This window comes from Aquarana catesbeiana, linkage group LG03, assembly GCF_042186555.1.
Source record: "Aquarana catesbeiana isolate 2022-GZ linkage group LG03, ASM4218655v1, whole genome shotgun sequence".
Lineage (NCBI taxonomy): Eukaryota > Metazoa > Chordata > Amphibia > Anura > Ranidae > Aquarana > Aquarana catesbeiana.
The window spans coordinates 548191950-548208028 of NC_133326.1; the positions used below are offsets into that span (position 1 = coordinate 548191950).

Sequence of the window (16079 nt, forward strand, 5' to 3'; positions counted from 1 at the left end):
CTCCTTGTCCGCAGCTACTCCTGCCATAGCCTCAGCATCATACATGGCGGAGTCAACTGAATTATTTGAACACAGCTTCAGTCACTTGCTGCTTGACGATGCACAGACATTACTTGATTCAGATGTTGGTTCTGAGGTAGAAGAAGAGACTAACATGAGCCAACAGAAAGGGAAGAACCCTGATAAACAACAAATTGGCAGTCTTGTTCCCCCAGCCTCAGCGTATTGCAAAAATTGGCTCCAGTGATAAAGAGAATGGATGGGATGCTGATGAAGAGGTCACTGACACGACTTGGATGCCGGATAGAGCAGAGGAGGAAAGTGAGGTGGTGAAACAACCCCAACGAGGCAGGATGTCCTCCAGAGGCAGGCATCATGGAAGAGTAGAGAGCAGCCTGTCAGAAACCATGAATCAGACTGAGACAGAAGTACAGTTAAATCACACTTGTTTAATAATAAAAGTAAATAGAACAAACATAGTCAAAACATAGCCAAAGTTCGGTAACCGGAACGGATAGTCAGACAAGCCAGAAAGTCAGGAAGCCAGGAAACAGCGTAGTGGAACAGCAAGCAGGATCTGGAGCCAGAAGGAATGTCAGCCAAGCAAGTCTTTAACAGGAACGCAGGAGATAGTCTCTGTGATGTTGACCAAGGCGCAGGCAGAGATCATCTGGGCTGGATGGCTTAAGTAGGCAGAACTAACGAGCAGGATATCATCAACAGGTGAGTCACTGTGGAGAGATAGGAGATGGAAATTAGCTGACAGCTGAGTGGCCAGCTCAGAGAAAGAAGGGCTGGTCCCGGCCTTGACACAGCCACCCTATGCCATCCGATTGTGGAGCTTTTATCTCCCGGCCCACTTCCCAGAGCTCTGCTGTGTGGGCCTTTCATGTGCAGCTGATTGCACAGTTGCAATTTTCAATCTCTGCCACAAGCAGATCAAGTGTGGCAAAAACACAAGCCATTTGGGTACCACATACTTGATAAGGCATTTAAACTCTCACCACTTAGCCCATTGGCAAGAGCACCTGAAAGCCGCACACAAGGGACCAAATTCTCCTCCTCCTCACTTCTCACCTCTCATGTGTTGCTCTGCTATATCTCATGACCTCTCAGCAGTCTCCACTGAAAGGGATGATGGTAAAGCAAAGGGTGTCACAGGTCCTTGCAACACATTTGCCAGCAGCATACCACCAGCTGTAGAGTATAGCAGGCAAATTTCTCTGCCTCAAAAAAAAATACACTCCCTGCGACCCACATGCCCAGTGTCTAAATTCCAGCTTGTCGAAATTGCTGGCTTTACAACTCCTGTCTTTCCGTCTGGTGGATTATGCCCCCTTACGTGAATTTGCAGAATGTGCTGTACCACAATGGCAGGTTCCCAGTTGCTATTTCTTTTTGTGCAAGGCCATTCCAGCTCTGTACCATCACGTGGAAGGCAATGTTTTGGCATCGTTGGGCAAGGCAATCAGTCACAAGGTCCACCTTACTGCTAATTCGTGGTCCAGCAAGCATGGTCAGGGACGATATATTTTGTTCACAGCACACTGGGTAACTCTGCTTGCAACTAGGAAGGATGCAGGACAGGTCTTAGTACTGGAGCTTACTTTTCCACCACGTCTCCATACAGCTGGCAGGGATGAAGCAAGATCTATCAGCTCACCACCAGTACCCCCAAAGCGTTCAAGGGGCCATTCAACGAGCCAGGCTAAAAGATGCCATGCATTGCTTCAAGTGGTCTGTCAAGGGTCAACAGCTACACCAGAGCAGAGATTCTTTAAACTCTGCAGGGGCAGGTCTAGAGGCTTGAGCCAGGAATGGTGGTGTGCGATAATGGCACTAACCTTCTGTCTGCCCTTCGACAGGGAAAGCTGACACATGTGCCATGCCTGGAAAATGTCCTAAATTTGGTGGTGCAGTGTTTCTTAAACAGGTACCCAAGTTTGCAAGATCTTCTAAAGCAGACCAGAAGAGTCTGTAGCCATTTCAGGCGGTCATACGCAGCCAGTGTTCGGTTGGCTGACATGCAGCAGGAATTCCACCTGCCCATAAACTGCCTGATTTGTGACATGCCCACCAGGTGGAACTCAACTTTGGCAATGCTGCAGCAGCTGCACATGCAGCAGAGGGACATCAACGAGTACCTGTGTGAGTATGGCACAAGGACAGGCTCAGGGCACCTTGGCTCTTTTCCCCCACGCCAATGCCTGCTTATAAAAGTGGCATGCACTGTACTGTCACCATTTGAGAAGGCTACAAGGATGGTGAGCCATGACCATGCATGCATCAGTGACACAATCCCTCTTGTGTTCCTGCTGGAGCAGATTTTGCAAGGTGTTATGGACAGGGCACTCTAGGCAGAACAGCAAGAGGAAAAGGAGGAGTTCCTTTCCTCTCAAGACCTGCTTTATGCAGACACCATTCTTGCGACGCCACAGAACACACAAGAGGAGAGGGAGGAGCAGGAGGATTATGGCAGTTTTGGAGGCATTGAAGCAGAGGAAGACATACAGTGGGGACGGAAAGCATTCAGACCCCCTTAAATTTTTCACTCTTTGTTATATTGCAGCCATTTACTAAAATCATTGAAGTTCATTTTTTCCTCATTAATGTACACACAGCACCCCATATTGACAGAAAAACACAGACTTGTTGACATTTTTGCAGATTTATTAAAAAAGAAAAACTGAAATATCACATGGTCCTAAGTATTCAGACCCTTTGCTCAGTATTTTGTAGAAGCACCCTTTTGATCTAATACAGCCATGAGTCTTTTTGTGAAAGATGCAACAAGTTTTTCACAGCTAGATTTGGGGATCCATTCCTGCTTGCAGATCCTCTCCAGTTCTGTCAGGTTGGATGGTAAACGTTGGTGGACAGCCATTTTTAGGTCTCTCCAGAGTTGCTCAATTGGGTTTAAATCAGGGCTCTGGCTGGGCCATTCAAGAACAGTCACCAAGTTGTTGTGAAGCCACTCCTTCATTATTTTAGCTGTGTGCTTAGGGTCATTGTCTTGTTGGAAGGTAAACCTTCGGCCCAGTCTGAGGTCCTGAGCACTCCTGAAAAACACCCCCACAGCATGATGCTGCCACCACCATGCTTCACTGTTGGGACTGTATTGGACAGGTGATGAGCAGTGCCTGGTTTTCTCCACACATACCGCTTAGAATTAAGGCCAAAAAGTTCTATCTTGGTCTCATCAGACCAGAGAATCTTATTTCTCACCATCTTGGAATCCCTCAGGTGTTTTTTAGCAAAAAACATGTGGGCTTTCATGTGTCTTGCACTGAGGAGAGGCTTCCGTCGGGCCATTCTGCCATAAAGCCCGACTGGTGGAGGGCTGCAGTGATGGTTGACTTTCTACAACTTTCTCCCATCTCCCAACTGCATCTCTGGAGCTCAGTCACAGTGATGTTTGGGTTCTTCTTTACCTCTCTCGCCAAGGCTCTTCTCCCCTGATAGCTCAGTTTGGCCGGACGGCCAGCTCTAGGAAGGGTTCTGGTCATCCCAAACGTCTTCCATTTAAGGATTATGGAGGCCACTGTGCTCTTAGGAACCTTAAGTGCAGCAGGAATTTTTCTGTAACCTTGGCCAGATCTGTGCCTTGCCACAATTCTGTCTCTGAGCTCTTCAGGCAGTTCCTTTGACCTCATGATTCTCATTTGCTCTAAAATGCACTGTGAGCTGTAAGGTCTTATATAGACAGGTGGGTGGCTTTCCTAATCAAGTCCAATCAGTATAATCAAACACAGCTGGACTCAAATGAAGGTGTAGAACCATCTCAAGGATGATCAGAAGAAATAGCACCTGAGTTAAATATATGAGTGTCACAGCAAAGGGTCTGAATACTTAGGACCATGTGATATTTCAGTTTTTCTTTTTTAATAAATCTGCAAAAATGTCAACAATTCTGTATTTTTCTGTCAATATGGGGTGCTGTGTGTACATTAATGAGGAAAAAAATGAATATAAATGATTTTAGCAAATGGCTGCGATATAACAAAGAGTGAAAAATTTAAGAGGGTCTGAATACTTTCCGTCCCCACTGTACGTCAAACCTTAAGAGATGGTTTTCAGTCCCCATAAACCTTGGGAGTAGTACGTGGCTGGGAGGAGGCAGTTCCAGATACTGTAATCCTTAGTGACCCCAAGGACTCTTCTCATGCTTCTCATGCCTCCGCAAACTTGCAGTGCATGGCCTCCCTTATTGTTCAAAGCCTGTGAAAGGACCTGGGAATTTGTGGCATCAAGAATAAGGATCAATTTGGCAAGCTTTATTGTATGACACTGATCACTCCAAATTGATCACCAGGTATTATTCTTTCTTGTTATCTTTGTCTACTCCCAGACTACTCAAGGTTAAAACTCAATGGCAAACTGAATACCTACATTGCAAGATGAGACCTGGGATGAGGCTTTGGGTGACCAGTTAACGAGTGTCAGAGCTGCAGGAGATAAAGTAATACAATTGAATTATTTGCAGAGAATACTCCAACCCGTTTATATAAGATGGGTAGGTAAGAATCTCCTAACTGCTACAGGTGCCGCAATGCTATAGGCAATTTTTTCCATATGATATGGGACTGTCCAAAAATATGTCAGTTTTAGTCAGATGTTACCTCCTTTATGGAGACAAAACTCGCTTTGCCCAATATATGTAACCCTGCCAAGGTGTCTCCTTGGAGATCTGGAAGAGGAAGAGTTAGGTGCCGTCCGGAAGGTTCTGGTTTGATTTCTAATTTTTTATGCAAAAAAAGCAATTTCCCTCCATTGGAAGAAATCAGAGCCCCCCACTTTACAGATGTCGGTAGACTTGGTCAATCAAGCAATGCCCATGTAATATCTGACCTATACTGCCAGAGGTTGTACAAAAAAATTTGACAAAATATGGTCGGAGTGGACTTCTAAGGTCTCGGGGGAGGTTGAAATTTAACAAGACTGGGAGGTATATGTTTACAGATATGTACTCTGTGTTATATCATCCTTTCTTCTGCATTTTGATTGGAATGATAGATTTCTTCTAAAATGCCCTAATCACCAGCTGTTTTGTTACTGTGTTACTTGTGTTTTCTGGTAATTATTGTTTACTCTCTGAGTATGAAGCAATGTCCTTGTGTCTATATTATTGTCAACTGATAGTGCAAACTGAATGATATGTGCCCTTTCCTTGGTATGTTGTTAATGTTTATATGAAAACAAATAAAATACCTTTAAAAAAAAAAAAAAGAGGATAAGGATCATTATTGGTTGGAGACCCTCCTTGACCACAGTTACAAGGGAAAAGTCTTGGAACTCATCCCGTCCCCACAGAGGGAGTAGAGGATGAAATATCTTGAGGACACCTTAAAGAGGAGTTTATGTAACACCTTTCCAGACTCTGGTAGGTTACAGTCTCATGGAAAAGCTAGTTTTGGGGCTTCTCTTGGTCAAAGGAGGAGCGGTGGAGAAGGGGGCCACCTCAGTGACACATTTCAATTTTTTTTTTTAGTCCGGTTCCCAGAGCTGTCAGCTTCAACATCCCATCAGCAGTGTCTGTATCAAATGGTGGAAGATTATCTAGGGGTGAAAATAGACATGGAAAGCTTTCCAGTAGACAATCCACTGGGTTTCTGGGTCATGAGAATAGACCACTGGCCAGAACTTGCCCAGTATGCAACTGAGCTGCTGTGCTGTCCTGCATCCAGCGTGCTTTCAGAACGGGAATTCACTGCTGCCAGAGGTTTTGCGATAGATTAAACAGCGCTTGTGTCCACAGACTTCATTGACCAGCTGACATTTGTAAAAATTAATCAGTCTAGGCTGCCTAGCTTTGTGGGTGTTAATTTTATCTTGAAGTAATTTTTTGGTATAGGTTTCATGAGCACAATTAACACTCAAGGACCAATTTTTCCATAAAGGTTTGACAGGTGCATCAAATTAAATTTTTTTTACAACAAGGCCAATTCTTGCTTGTATCAAGACTACCTCTAGATGGTTACGGGGTGAAGGCACCAACAACACCCAAAGACCAATTTTTGCACAACTGTGTGACAGGGGCGTCAAATGAATTCTTTTTTACAGCAAAGCCAATTCTGGCTTTCATCAAGACTACTTCTAGAAGGTTACAGGGTGAAGACACCAACAACACCCAAAGACCATTTTTTGCACAACTGTGACAGGGGTGTAAACTTAATAATTTTTTTTTACAGCAAGGGACAATTCTTACTTTCATCAAGACTACCTCTAGAACAGTGGTTCTCAACTCCTGTCTTCAGGACCCACTAACAGGCCAGGTTTTCAAGATAACTGAAATACAGTGCCTTCAAAAAGTATTCATACCCCTTGAAATTTTCCAAATTTTTGTCATGTTACAACCAAAAACCTAAATGTATTTTATTGGCATTTTATGTGATAGACCAACACAAAGTGGCACATAATTGTAAAGTGGAAGGAAAAAGATAAATGATTTTCACATTTTTTTACAAATAAATATCTGAAAAGTGTGGTGTGCATTTGTATTTGGTCTGAAGTCTTTTGCACAGTCTAACAGTTTTTTTTCTAAGATTCCCCTGTATTTGGGTCCATCCATCTTCCGATCAACTCTGACCAGCTTCCCTGTCCTTGCTGAAGAAAAGCATCCCCCACAACATGATGCTGCCTCCACCATGTTTCATGGTGGGGATGGTGTCTTCAGGGTGATGTGCAGTGTTAGTTTTTCGCCACACAAGGCGTTTTGCTTTTAGGCCAAAAAGTTAAATTTTGGTCTCATCTGACCAGAGCACCTTCTTCCACATGTTTACAGTGTCCCCCACATGGCTTCTCACAAACTACAAATGGAATTTCCTGAAATTTGGAATTTCTCCCACATGGCTTCTTACAAACTGCAAATGGAATTTCTTATGGCTTTCTTTCAACAATGGCTTTCTTCTTGCCACTCTTCCACAAAGCACAGATTTGTAGAGTGCACGACTAATGCCGCGTACACACGAGCAGAATTTCCGTTGGAAAAATCTTGGATGGTTTTTCCGACGGAATTCCGCTCAAGCTTGGCATGCATACACACGGTCACACACGGTCTCGACCATCAAGAACAAGGTGATGTACAACACTACGACGAGCTGAGAAAATTAAGTTCAACGCTTCCGAGCATGCGTCGAATTGTTTCCGAGCATGTGTAGGAATTTTGTGCGTCGGAATTGGTACAGACGATCGGAATTTCCGATCTGGACTTTTTCCGACCGAAAAGTTGAGAACATGCTCTCAATCTTTTGCTGGCTGGAATTCCGCCAGCAAAAGTCTGATGGAGCATACACACGGTAGCATTTTCCGACCAAAAGCTCTCATCGGTCTTTTGCTGGCCGAATTTCCGATCATGTGTACAGGGCATTATAGTTGTCCTGTAGACAGATTCTCCCACCTGAGCTGTGGATCTCTGAAGCTCTTCCAGAGTTACCCTGGTCCTCTTGGTTGCTTTTTTGATTAATGCTCTCCTTGCCAGGTCTGTCAGTTTAGGTGGATTTCCATGTCTTGGTAGGTTTGCAGTTGTGCCATACTCTTTCCATTTTCGGATGATGGATTGAACAGTGCTCTGTGAGATGTTCACATCTTGGGATTTTTTTTATAAACCTAACCCTGTTTTAAATTTCTCAATGACTTTATCCCTGATCTGTCTGGTGTGTTCCTTGGTCTTGATGATGCTGTTTGTTTACTAAGGCTCTCTAACAAACCTCTGAGGGCTTCACAGAACAGCTGTATTTATACAGAGATTAAATTACATACAGAGGTACTCTGTTTTTTTAACAGAAACAGATGGACTCTATTTACTAATTAGGTGACTCCGGGAGGCAATTGGTTTCACTAGATTGAAGTTAGGGACATCAGTGTAAAATGCACTCCACATTTTTCAGATATTTATTTATAAAGAATGTTGAAAACCATTTATCTGTTTCCTTCCACTTCACAATTATGTGCCACTTTGTTATGGTCTATCACATAAAATCCCAATAAAATACATTTCCGTTTTTGGTTATAACATGATAAAATGTAGAAAATGTAGAAAATTTCAAGGGGTGTGAATACTTTTTCAAGACACTGTTAGTGAACAAACAGCATCATAAAGGCCAAGGAACACACCAGGTAGGTCAGGGATAAGGTTGTGGAGGAGTAAAAGCAGGGTTAGGTTATAAAAAAATATCACAAGCTTTGAACATCTCACGTAGCACAGTTCAATCCATCATCTGAAAATGGAAAGAGTATGGCGCGACTGCACACCTACCAAGACATGGCCGTCCACCTAAACTGACAGGCCGGGTAAGGAGAGCATTATTCAGAGAAGCAGCCAATAGGCCCATGGTAATTCTAGAGGAGGTGCAGAGATCCATAGCTCAGGTGGGAGACTCTGTCCACAGGACACCTATTAGTCATACACTCCACAAATCTGGCCTTTATGGAAGAGTGGCAAGAAGAAAGTCATTGTTGAAAGAAAGTCATAAAAAGTCCCTATGCAGTTTGCTGTGGGGTACACAGCAAACATGTGGAAGAAGGTGCTCTAGGCAGATGAGACCAAAATTGAACTTTTTGGCCTAAAAACAAAATGCTATGTGTGGCGGAAAACTAACACTGCACATCACCCTGAACACACCATCCCCACCATGAAACATGGTGGTGGCAGCATCATGTTGTAGGGATGCTTTTCTTCAGCAGGGACAGGGAAGCTGGTCAGAGTTGATGGAAAGAAGGATGGAGCCAAATACAGGGCACTCTTAGAAGAAAACCTGTTAGAATCTGCAAAAGACTTGAGACTGGGGCAGAGGTTCACCTTCCAGTAGGACAACGATCCTAAACATACAGCCAAAGCTACAATGTAATGGTTTTGATTTAATGTGTTAGAATGGCCCAGTCAAAGTCCAAACCTAAATCCAATTGAGAATCTGTAGTAAGACTTGAAAATTGCTGTTCACATAAGCACTCTATCCAATCTGACAGAGCTTGAGTTATTTTGCAAAGAAGAATGGGCAAACATTTCATTCTCTAGATGTGCAAAGCTGGTAGAGACATCCGCAAAAAGACTCGCAGCTTTATTTGCAGCGAAAGGTGGTTCTACAAAGTATTGACTCAGGGGGGCTGAATGCAAATGCACGACAAATTTTTCACATATTTATTTGTAAAAAATGTTATACATCATTTATCATTTTCCTTCCACTTCACAATTATGTGCCACTTTGTGTTGGTCTATAACAGGGATATGCAATTAGCGGACATCCAGCTGAGCAAAACTACAAGTCCCATCATGCCTCTGCCTCTGGGTGTCATGCTTGTAGCTGTCAGTCTTGCTATGCCTCATGGGACTTGTAGTTCTGCAACAGCTGGAGGACCGCTAATTGCATATCCCTGGTCTATAACATAAAATCGCAATAAAATACATTTCCATTTTGGTTGTAACATGACAAAATGTGGAAAATTGCAAGGGGTATGAATGCTTTTCATGGCACTGTATCCAAAGTCTGTGAAAGAGACACCAGACTTTATCTAAAAAAAACATTGTTAATCTTGGCCTGAGTGTACTATAATTTGGCTTCATCACACAAGGCTTGCTCACTGTGGTGTAAATCATTGTTATTTTCATCCAAAGTCTGACAAAGAGACACCAGAATTTATCCTAAAAATCTCTAATCTTGTTCTGAGTGCACTAAATTGTGGCGTCAAGCCATTGTTTACTAAATAAAGAAAGCTTGTAGGGGACCCCACCAGGCACCGTATTTAAAGGAATTTTTAATTTGTATTGTTTTTATTGTTTCACTTTGTTTCATTAAAATCACAATCTTTTTTAAAAGCTTTTTTTTGCATTGGTACATGTCCCCCAGGGCAGTATCCAGGTCCCCATACCCTTGTTATGGCCAATAACATGCATATAATAATAATAATAATAATAATAATAATAATAATAATATAAGCCTTCAAAATGGGGACTTTTGATTTTTCCTGTTAGGGTTCCATAGACTTCAATGGGGTTTGTTGTTCCGTGTCCGAACTTTTGCGATGTTTGAGAATTCTGGCGCAAACCGAACAGGGGGTCCTTTGGCCCATCTCTAACCGTGAATATCAGATGGAGAGCAAAAATTCTAGCACCAGACCTCCTGTGTATCTCTAAAGTGGTCACCTTTTAGGCTTTTAAAGTGTTTCCTAAGGATAATTTAATGTATGTAGTTTGTTGCCGTTCCACAGGCTTGCACAATTATAATGCATGACAGGTTTGGTATCTATTTTCTCAGTGTAACATCATCTTTTATATTGTACCAAACAACCAGGTATTATATTGTGTTTTTGTGCTTTAAAATTCATTAAAGTGCATTTAAAAAAAAACGTGTTTGAAAAAACCACTGCGCAAATACCGCGTGACATATAAAATTGCAACCCCCCCCCCCCCATTTTATTCTTTAGGGCCTCTGTTTAAAAAAAAATATATAATGTTTGGGGATTTAAGCAATTTTCTAGCAAAAAATACAGATTTTTTTTTACTGTTAGAAAAACAGGGTGCGTTTACGTTCATATGTGTAAGCGAACAAGGCACATCCCACCTGACCGACAGCTGACAGTGGGCATATCAGATTTAAACACAGCCAGGAGTGTGTGCAAACCTCGCACTCACACCTCACAAAGAGTATTAGCCAGTGACTCAAAATGCTGTATTAGTATTGTTGAAATATTTTTTCTTACATTGAAAATATGTGCGTATCCGCAGTACATCCCTGTAGCTGCAGCTGCTGTTTTTTGGCTCTTCATAACAGCCAGCAGGGGGAATGACACATACATTTCCTGCTGATTTCAATGCTAAGAGAACACACTCCTGGGCACCCTTTAGACATGTATGTTCCAAGCAGAAAGTTGGACACTGCATGGTGTAGACTTTAGCTATGTAGTCTGCCCAGTTGCTTGATTACATTTTCAGACCTGCTTCCACAACAATAATCAAGTAGCTGCAACACAGCAGAGTTAAGTCTCTACCATCCAGTGGTCAGCATCGAGGAACATACTTGTCGCCACCCTGCCTCTGCAACTCGTCCAATCAGAGAACGCTTTTCATTCATTTAGAAGATGCAAAGCATCCTCTGAATGGCACCTGTGCCAAGCGGCCATCCTCCTGTGTTCAGAATGCAGCATGCCAGCCACTCAGCATGGGACCCAGAAGCAAGTGGAGATCACTGGAGTAGCAGTGACTACTTCAGTGAATTCTAGCTTCCAAGGGCATCGGCCAGGTATGGTGCATACATACTGTAATTACAATGGTCCAAGCTGGGTAAATGTAACTATGTATAAATTATCCATAGCTGGCTTTATTATTAAAGATGCAGGCTTTTATAAATGACGTTTAAGTGGATATTCACTCTCTCAATCAACATTGACTATTTGTAATCCTTATGCTGCTAGCATTAATAAATAGATAGGAAAGTATATCATATTTACTTGTTTTAAACTATTTACATTTTTTCAGTTACTTCCTGGTTTGCCAGGCCTAGGATAATGATGTCATACACCCCAGGTGTCTTCAGGAGCGGAGGAGGGGTTTTCTCAGCTAAGCACACCCTCTTGCCTGTGTTCCGTCAGAATCGGTGACCTGTCAGAATAGGTAACGGAAGTGACGTTTTGTCACAACACTGCGCCGGCCATCTTGCTACACCCCGCACTCGTCTGCAGTAAGCCTGCACTCAGAAGGCGGCAGCGGACATTTTTTTACACTCAGCCAAGTCTTGCATTTCACACTTATTTTTACCAGTAAACTGAGCTTATAAAGTAAAATACAGTATTTTGAAATCCGTGACACTGTTTTGATGTTGAATTTTAAAAGCAGCGGCAAGCCTGCTGATCTCACAGGTTTGCTAATCTGACAGAACACCGATGCTTTTAAATTCAACTTTAAAACAGTCTGACGGATTTCAAAATACTGTATTTCACTATATAAGTTGTGTGGGGTGTACGAAGATGGCCGTCGCGGTGTTGTGACGGAACATCACTTCCCTTACCTAATCTGAGGGGTCGTCAGTTCTGATGGAACACCTGCATGCCTGAACTAAGGTCGAATGGATTCCAGGAAGTAAATGCTACATGAATCATCTGCCCTTACTCAAGATGGCCATGGCTAAAACTGCTAGGGGGGTATTTTTCAAAATGATTTCTCAACAAAATAAAGCATTGAGAAATAGGGGATGTGTGAGCTTCTCCAGGGGTTCTAACACCGTCAAGAAATATGAATGGCTTTAGATACATTTTAAAGCCACGACAAAGTGCAGAATTATATATCTGAGAAGAAAGGTGATTAATTATAACTAAGACACTGAATGTGGAAAAAAAGATGCCCAAGGTAGGAAATTAAAAAATTATGAATGTAGATTTTGAGCAGCTTGTTTTTCATGACAATACAGAACTCCAGCTAGACCAAGATTTGTGCAACTCCAGATGATGCAGAGTTCATCTGGAAGGAGGAGGACGGGCTTTCTCAGCTAAGTACACCCTCCTGCCTACATGCCTCAGCTAAGGGATTCCAGGAAGTAAATGCTACATGAATCATCAGCACTTACCTATGTCAGAAATGCTAGCGTTGTGTTTTTCTAAATTATTTATCATCACAATAAAGCATGGAGACATGAATGGATGAGTTTTATTTGAATATTAAAAATTAATTAAATAGGGTTTTTGGTGCTCAGATGCAGTGTAGTAATGCTTTGTCAGGAATATTAAAGCTGTTTTAAAAGCTTGCATCTTGCCTAAGCATTCATGTTTCTTTTTTGTTTTCAGTAAGTTTTTATTGGGTTTTACAACAATACGTACAGTGGGGACGGAAAGTATTCAGACCCCCTTAAATTTTTCACTCTTTGTTATATTGAAGCTATTTGTTAAAATCATTTAAGTTCATTTTTTTTCCTCATTAATGTACACACAGCACCCCATATTGACAGAAAAGCACAGAATTGTTGACATTTTTGCAGATTTATTAAAAAAGAAAAACTGAAATATCACATGGTCCTAAGTATTCAGACCCTTTGCTGTGACACTCATATATTTAACTCAGGTGCTGTCCATTTCTTCTGATCATCCTTGAGATGGTTCTACACCTTCATTTGAGTCCAGCTGTGTTTGATTATACTGATTGGACTTGATTAGGAAAGCCACACACCTGTCTATATAAGACCTTACAGCTCACAGTGCATGTCAGAATCATGAGGTCAAAGGAACTGCCTGAAGAGCTCAGAGACAGAATTTTGGCAAGGCACAGATCTGGCCAAGGTTACAAAAAAATTTCTCCTGCACTTAAGGTTCCTAAGAGCACAGTGTTCTCCATAATCCTTAAATGGAAGACATTTGGGACGACCAGAACCCTTCCTAGAGCTGGCCATCCGGCCAAACTGAGCTATCAGGGGAGAAGAGCCTTGGTGAGAGAGGTAAAGAAGAAAACAAAGATCACTGTGGATGAGCTCCAGAGATGCAGTCAGGAGATGGGAGAAAGTTGTAGAAAGTCAACCATTACTGCAGCCCTCCACCTGTCGGGGCTTTATGGCAGAGTGGCCCGACTGAAGCCTCTCCTCAGTGCAAGACACATGAAAGCCCACATGGAGTTTGCTAAAAAACACCTGAAGGACTCCAAGATGGTGATAAATAAGATTCTCTGGTCTGATGAGACCAAGATAGAACTTTTTGGCCTTAATTCTAAGCAGTATGTGTGGAGAAAACCAGCCACATCACCTGTCCAATACAGTCCCAACAGTGAAGCATGGTGGTGGCAGCATCATGCTGTGGGGGTGTTTTTCAGCTGCAGGGACAGGACAACTGGTTGAAATCAAGGGAAAGATGAATGTACAGGGATATCCTGGACAAAAACCTTCTCCAGAGTGCTCAGGACCTCAGACTGGGTTTACCTTCTAACAAGACAATGACCCTAAGCACACAGCTAAAATAACGAAGGAGTGGCTTCACAACAACTTGGTGACTGTTCTTGAATGGCCCAGCCAAAGCCCTGATTTAAACCCAATTGAGCATCTCTGGAGAGACCTAAAAATGGCTGTCCACCAACATTTACTATCCAAACTGACAGAACTGGAGAGGATCTGTAAGGAGGAATGGCAGAGTATCCCCAAATCCAGGTGTGAAAAACTTGTTGCATCTTTCCCAAAAAGACTCATGGCTGTATTAGATCAAAAGGGTGCTTCTATTAAATACTGAGCAAAGGGTCTGAATACTTAGGACCATGTGATATTTCACTTTTTCTTTTTTAATAAATCTGCAAAAATGTCAACAATTCTGTGTTTTTGTGCCAATATGGAGTGCTGTGTGTACATTATTAATGAGGAAAAAAAAAAATGAACTTAAATGATTTTAGCAAATGGCTGCAATATAACAAAGAGTGAAAAATTTAAGGGGGTCTGAATACTTTCCGTCCCCACTGTAAATATACAGTATTTTATTGTCAGGTTGCACATACATGACTGTTTAAGACTCAGCATATGTTAAGTGTACCAAGCAAAGCGACAGTCATTTTAGCATGTGAGTGGATTTTGAATGGGGTGCTAAGAAGAGGTAGTGAAAAAATAATGTGCCATAAAATAGGCCCTATTGTATATAACCTTTATTGGTTCATGCTCATGGACATTTGTCGACATTTTTTATACACCTAAAATTCCCGGCGCTTTTTCACAGCTGGGAAACCGCAGGTAGCATGTTTGGCCTTCCATACATGTGAATGGCTGTATGCAGCTGTACTTTTGCAAACTCTAATGCTTCCTTCAACTGGCACGTACCCATGCACATACCATATATTTCACAAACCTGAAAATTTTGCACTTGGAAAATACCTCATACGATAAACCGATGAATGAAACATTGGTGTTTACAAGAGTATGCTATATACAACCATTCGCTTGTACGGCAGGCTGTACAGAGCTGGAGACCTAATACTTTTGATTTATCAAAAAGGATATCACTTAAACTCCAAACGTTCCACTTTCCAATGCATTAGGAGACTTTACTACTGCTTGGTAAGGAGCAAGACACATACAGTAGAATACAAGAGAGCAAAATTAATAAATAACAAATACTGCTAGGAAGGAAGGAAGGCACAAGAGAAATAGACAATTACATTTTAGGTTAGAGTTAGGTCTCAGGTCAATTGTGTTGCATTATATAAATTCTTACTTGCATTCCAATCACAGCATAGATGAAAAACAGCATTACAATGAGTAGAGCCACATAGGGAAGAGCCTGTAGGAAACCAAAAATACAGATATTGTCAACAAGAAAAGGTCTGCAAGAATCCAGCTATAGAGCATCCTCACAGTAATTTTAGATGGTAAGCGGGGACTCAAACTGACCTGCTAACCACTAGTGCTAGGCTGTGTTATTTCCACATTTGAGACCTAAAGGAGCTTTATGACCCATACTGTTAGCAGTGTTTTAAAAACAAAACCAGGCTCCTGGATCATTATATTCCCCCCTAGAGCAACTTGAAATGTTGCTCACCATGTCATGTGATGAGACCTGTACATAGGAAGGGACATGTCTGGGCTCAGATGCACTGCATTACCTGGAAAGACTTGATGAAGGTCCAGAGCAGGGTGCGGATTCCCTCTCCTCGGCTGAGAAGCTTCACCAAACGCATGACTCGAAAGAGCCTGAAGAATGTGATGGAGATTCTGGAGTTCTCCTCACCCTGCTAGAACATACAGTGAACATGGATTATAGCGCACACCGCAGCAAGCAATGTGGACACCCACATTGTGAGAGAAGTCACTGCCTATTATACTCTCCTTTCTGCCCTGCCCAAAATCTGAGTTCTAGCGTTAACAACAACCTCAGATCCTAGCTATCCTGCAGCCTGAGCAACTGAGTAGCAGCAGTTGCCTGAGCAGCAACTATGTATATTAAAAATATGTTATTAAAGCTACCAATTCTGTGGAAAATCGCAGAGAATATCTCAAGGCTTATGGTGACTTTTTAGAAAGTCTGCATAGTTATCTAGCCAATAGCACACTGCATTGGCAGAATATTGAGCTTGCTGAGTCTGTCAATATAACATGATAATGTTTTGCATTCCCTAAAGAACCCCAAATAAA

At 42.2% G+C, this 16079-nt stretch overlaps 1 protein-coding gene across 6 annotated transcripts in view; it reads right to left on the bottom strand.

The window, feature by feature from the left end:
- The window catches only part of CACNA1C (calcium voltage-gated channel subunit alpha1 C), a 780229-nt gene that overhangs the window by 164362 nt on the left and 599788 nt on the right, over positions 1 to 16079 (bottom strand). For all 6 annotated transcript variants that reach the window (XM_073621582.1, XM_073621580.1, XM_073621584.1 and 3 more), the window contains 2 exons: positions 15551 to 15679; positions 15163 to 15228 (listed from right to left, as the gene is read on the bottom strand). In XM_073621582.1, coding sequence (XP_073477683.1) covers positions 15163 to 15228; positions 15551 to 15679 — 195 coding nt within the window. The remainder of the gene's footprint in view (positions 1 to 15162; positions 15229 to 15550; positions 15680 to 16079) is intronic.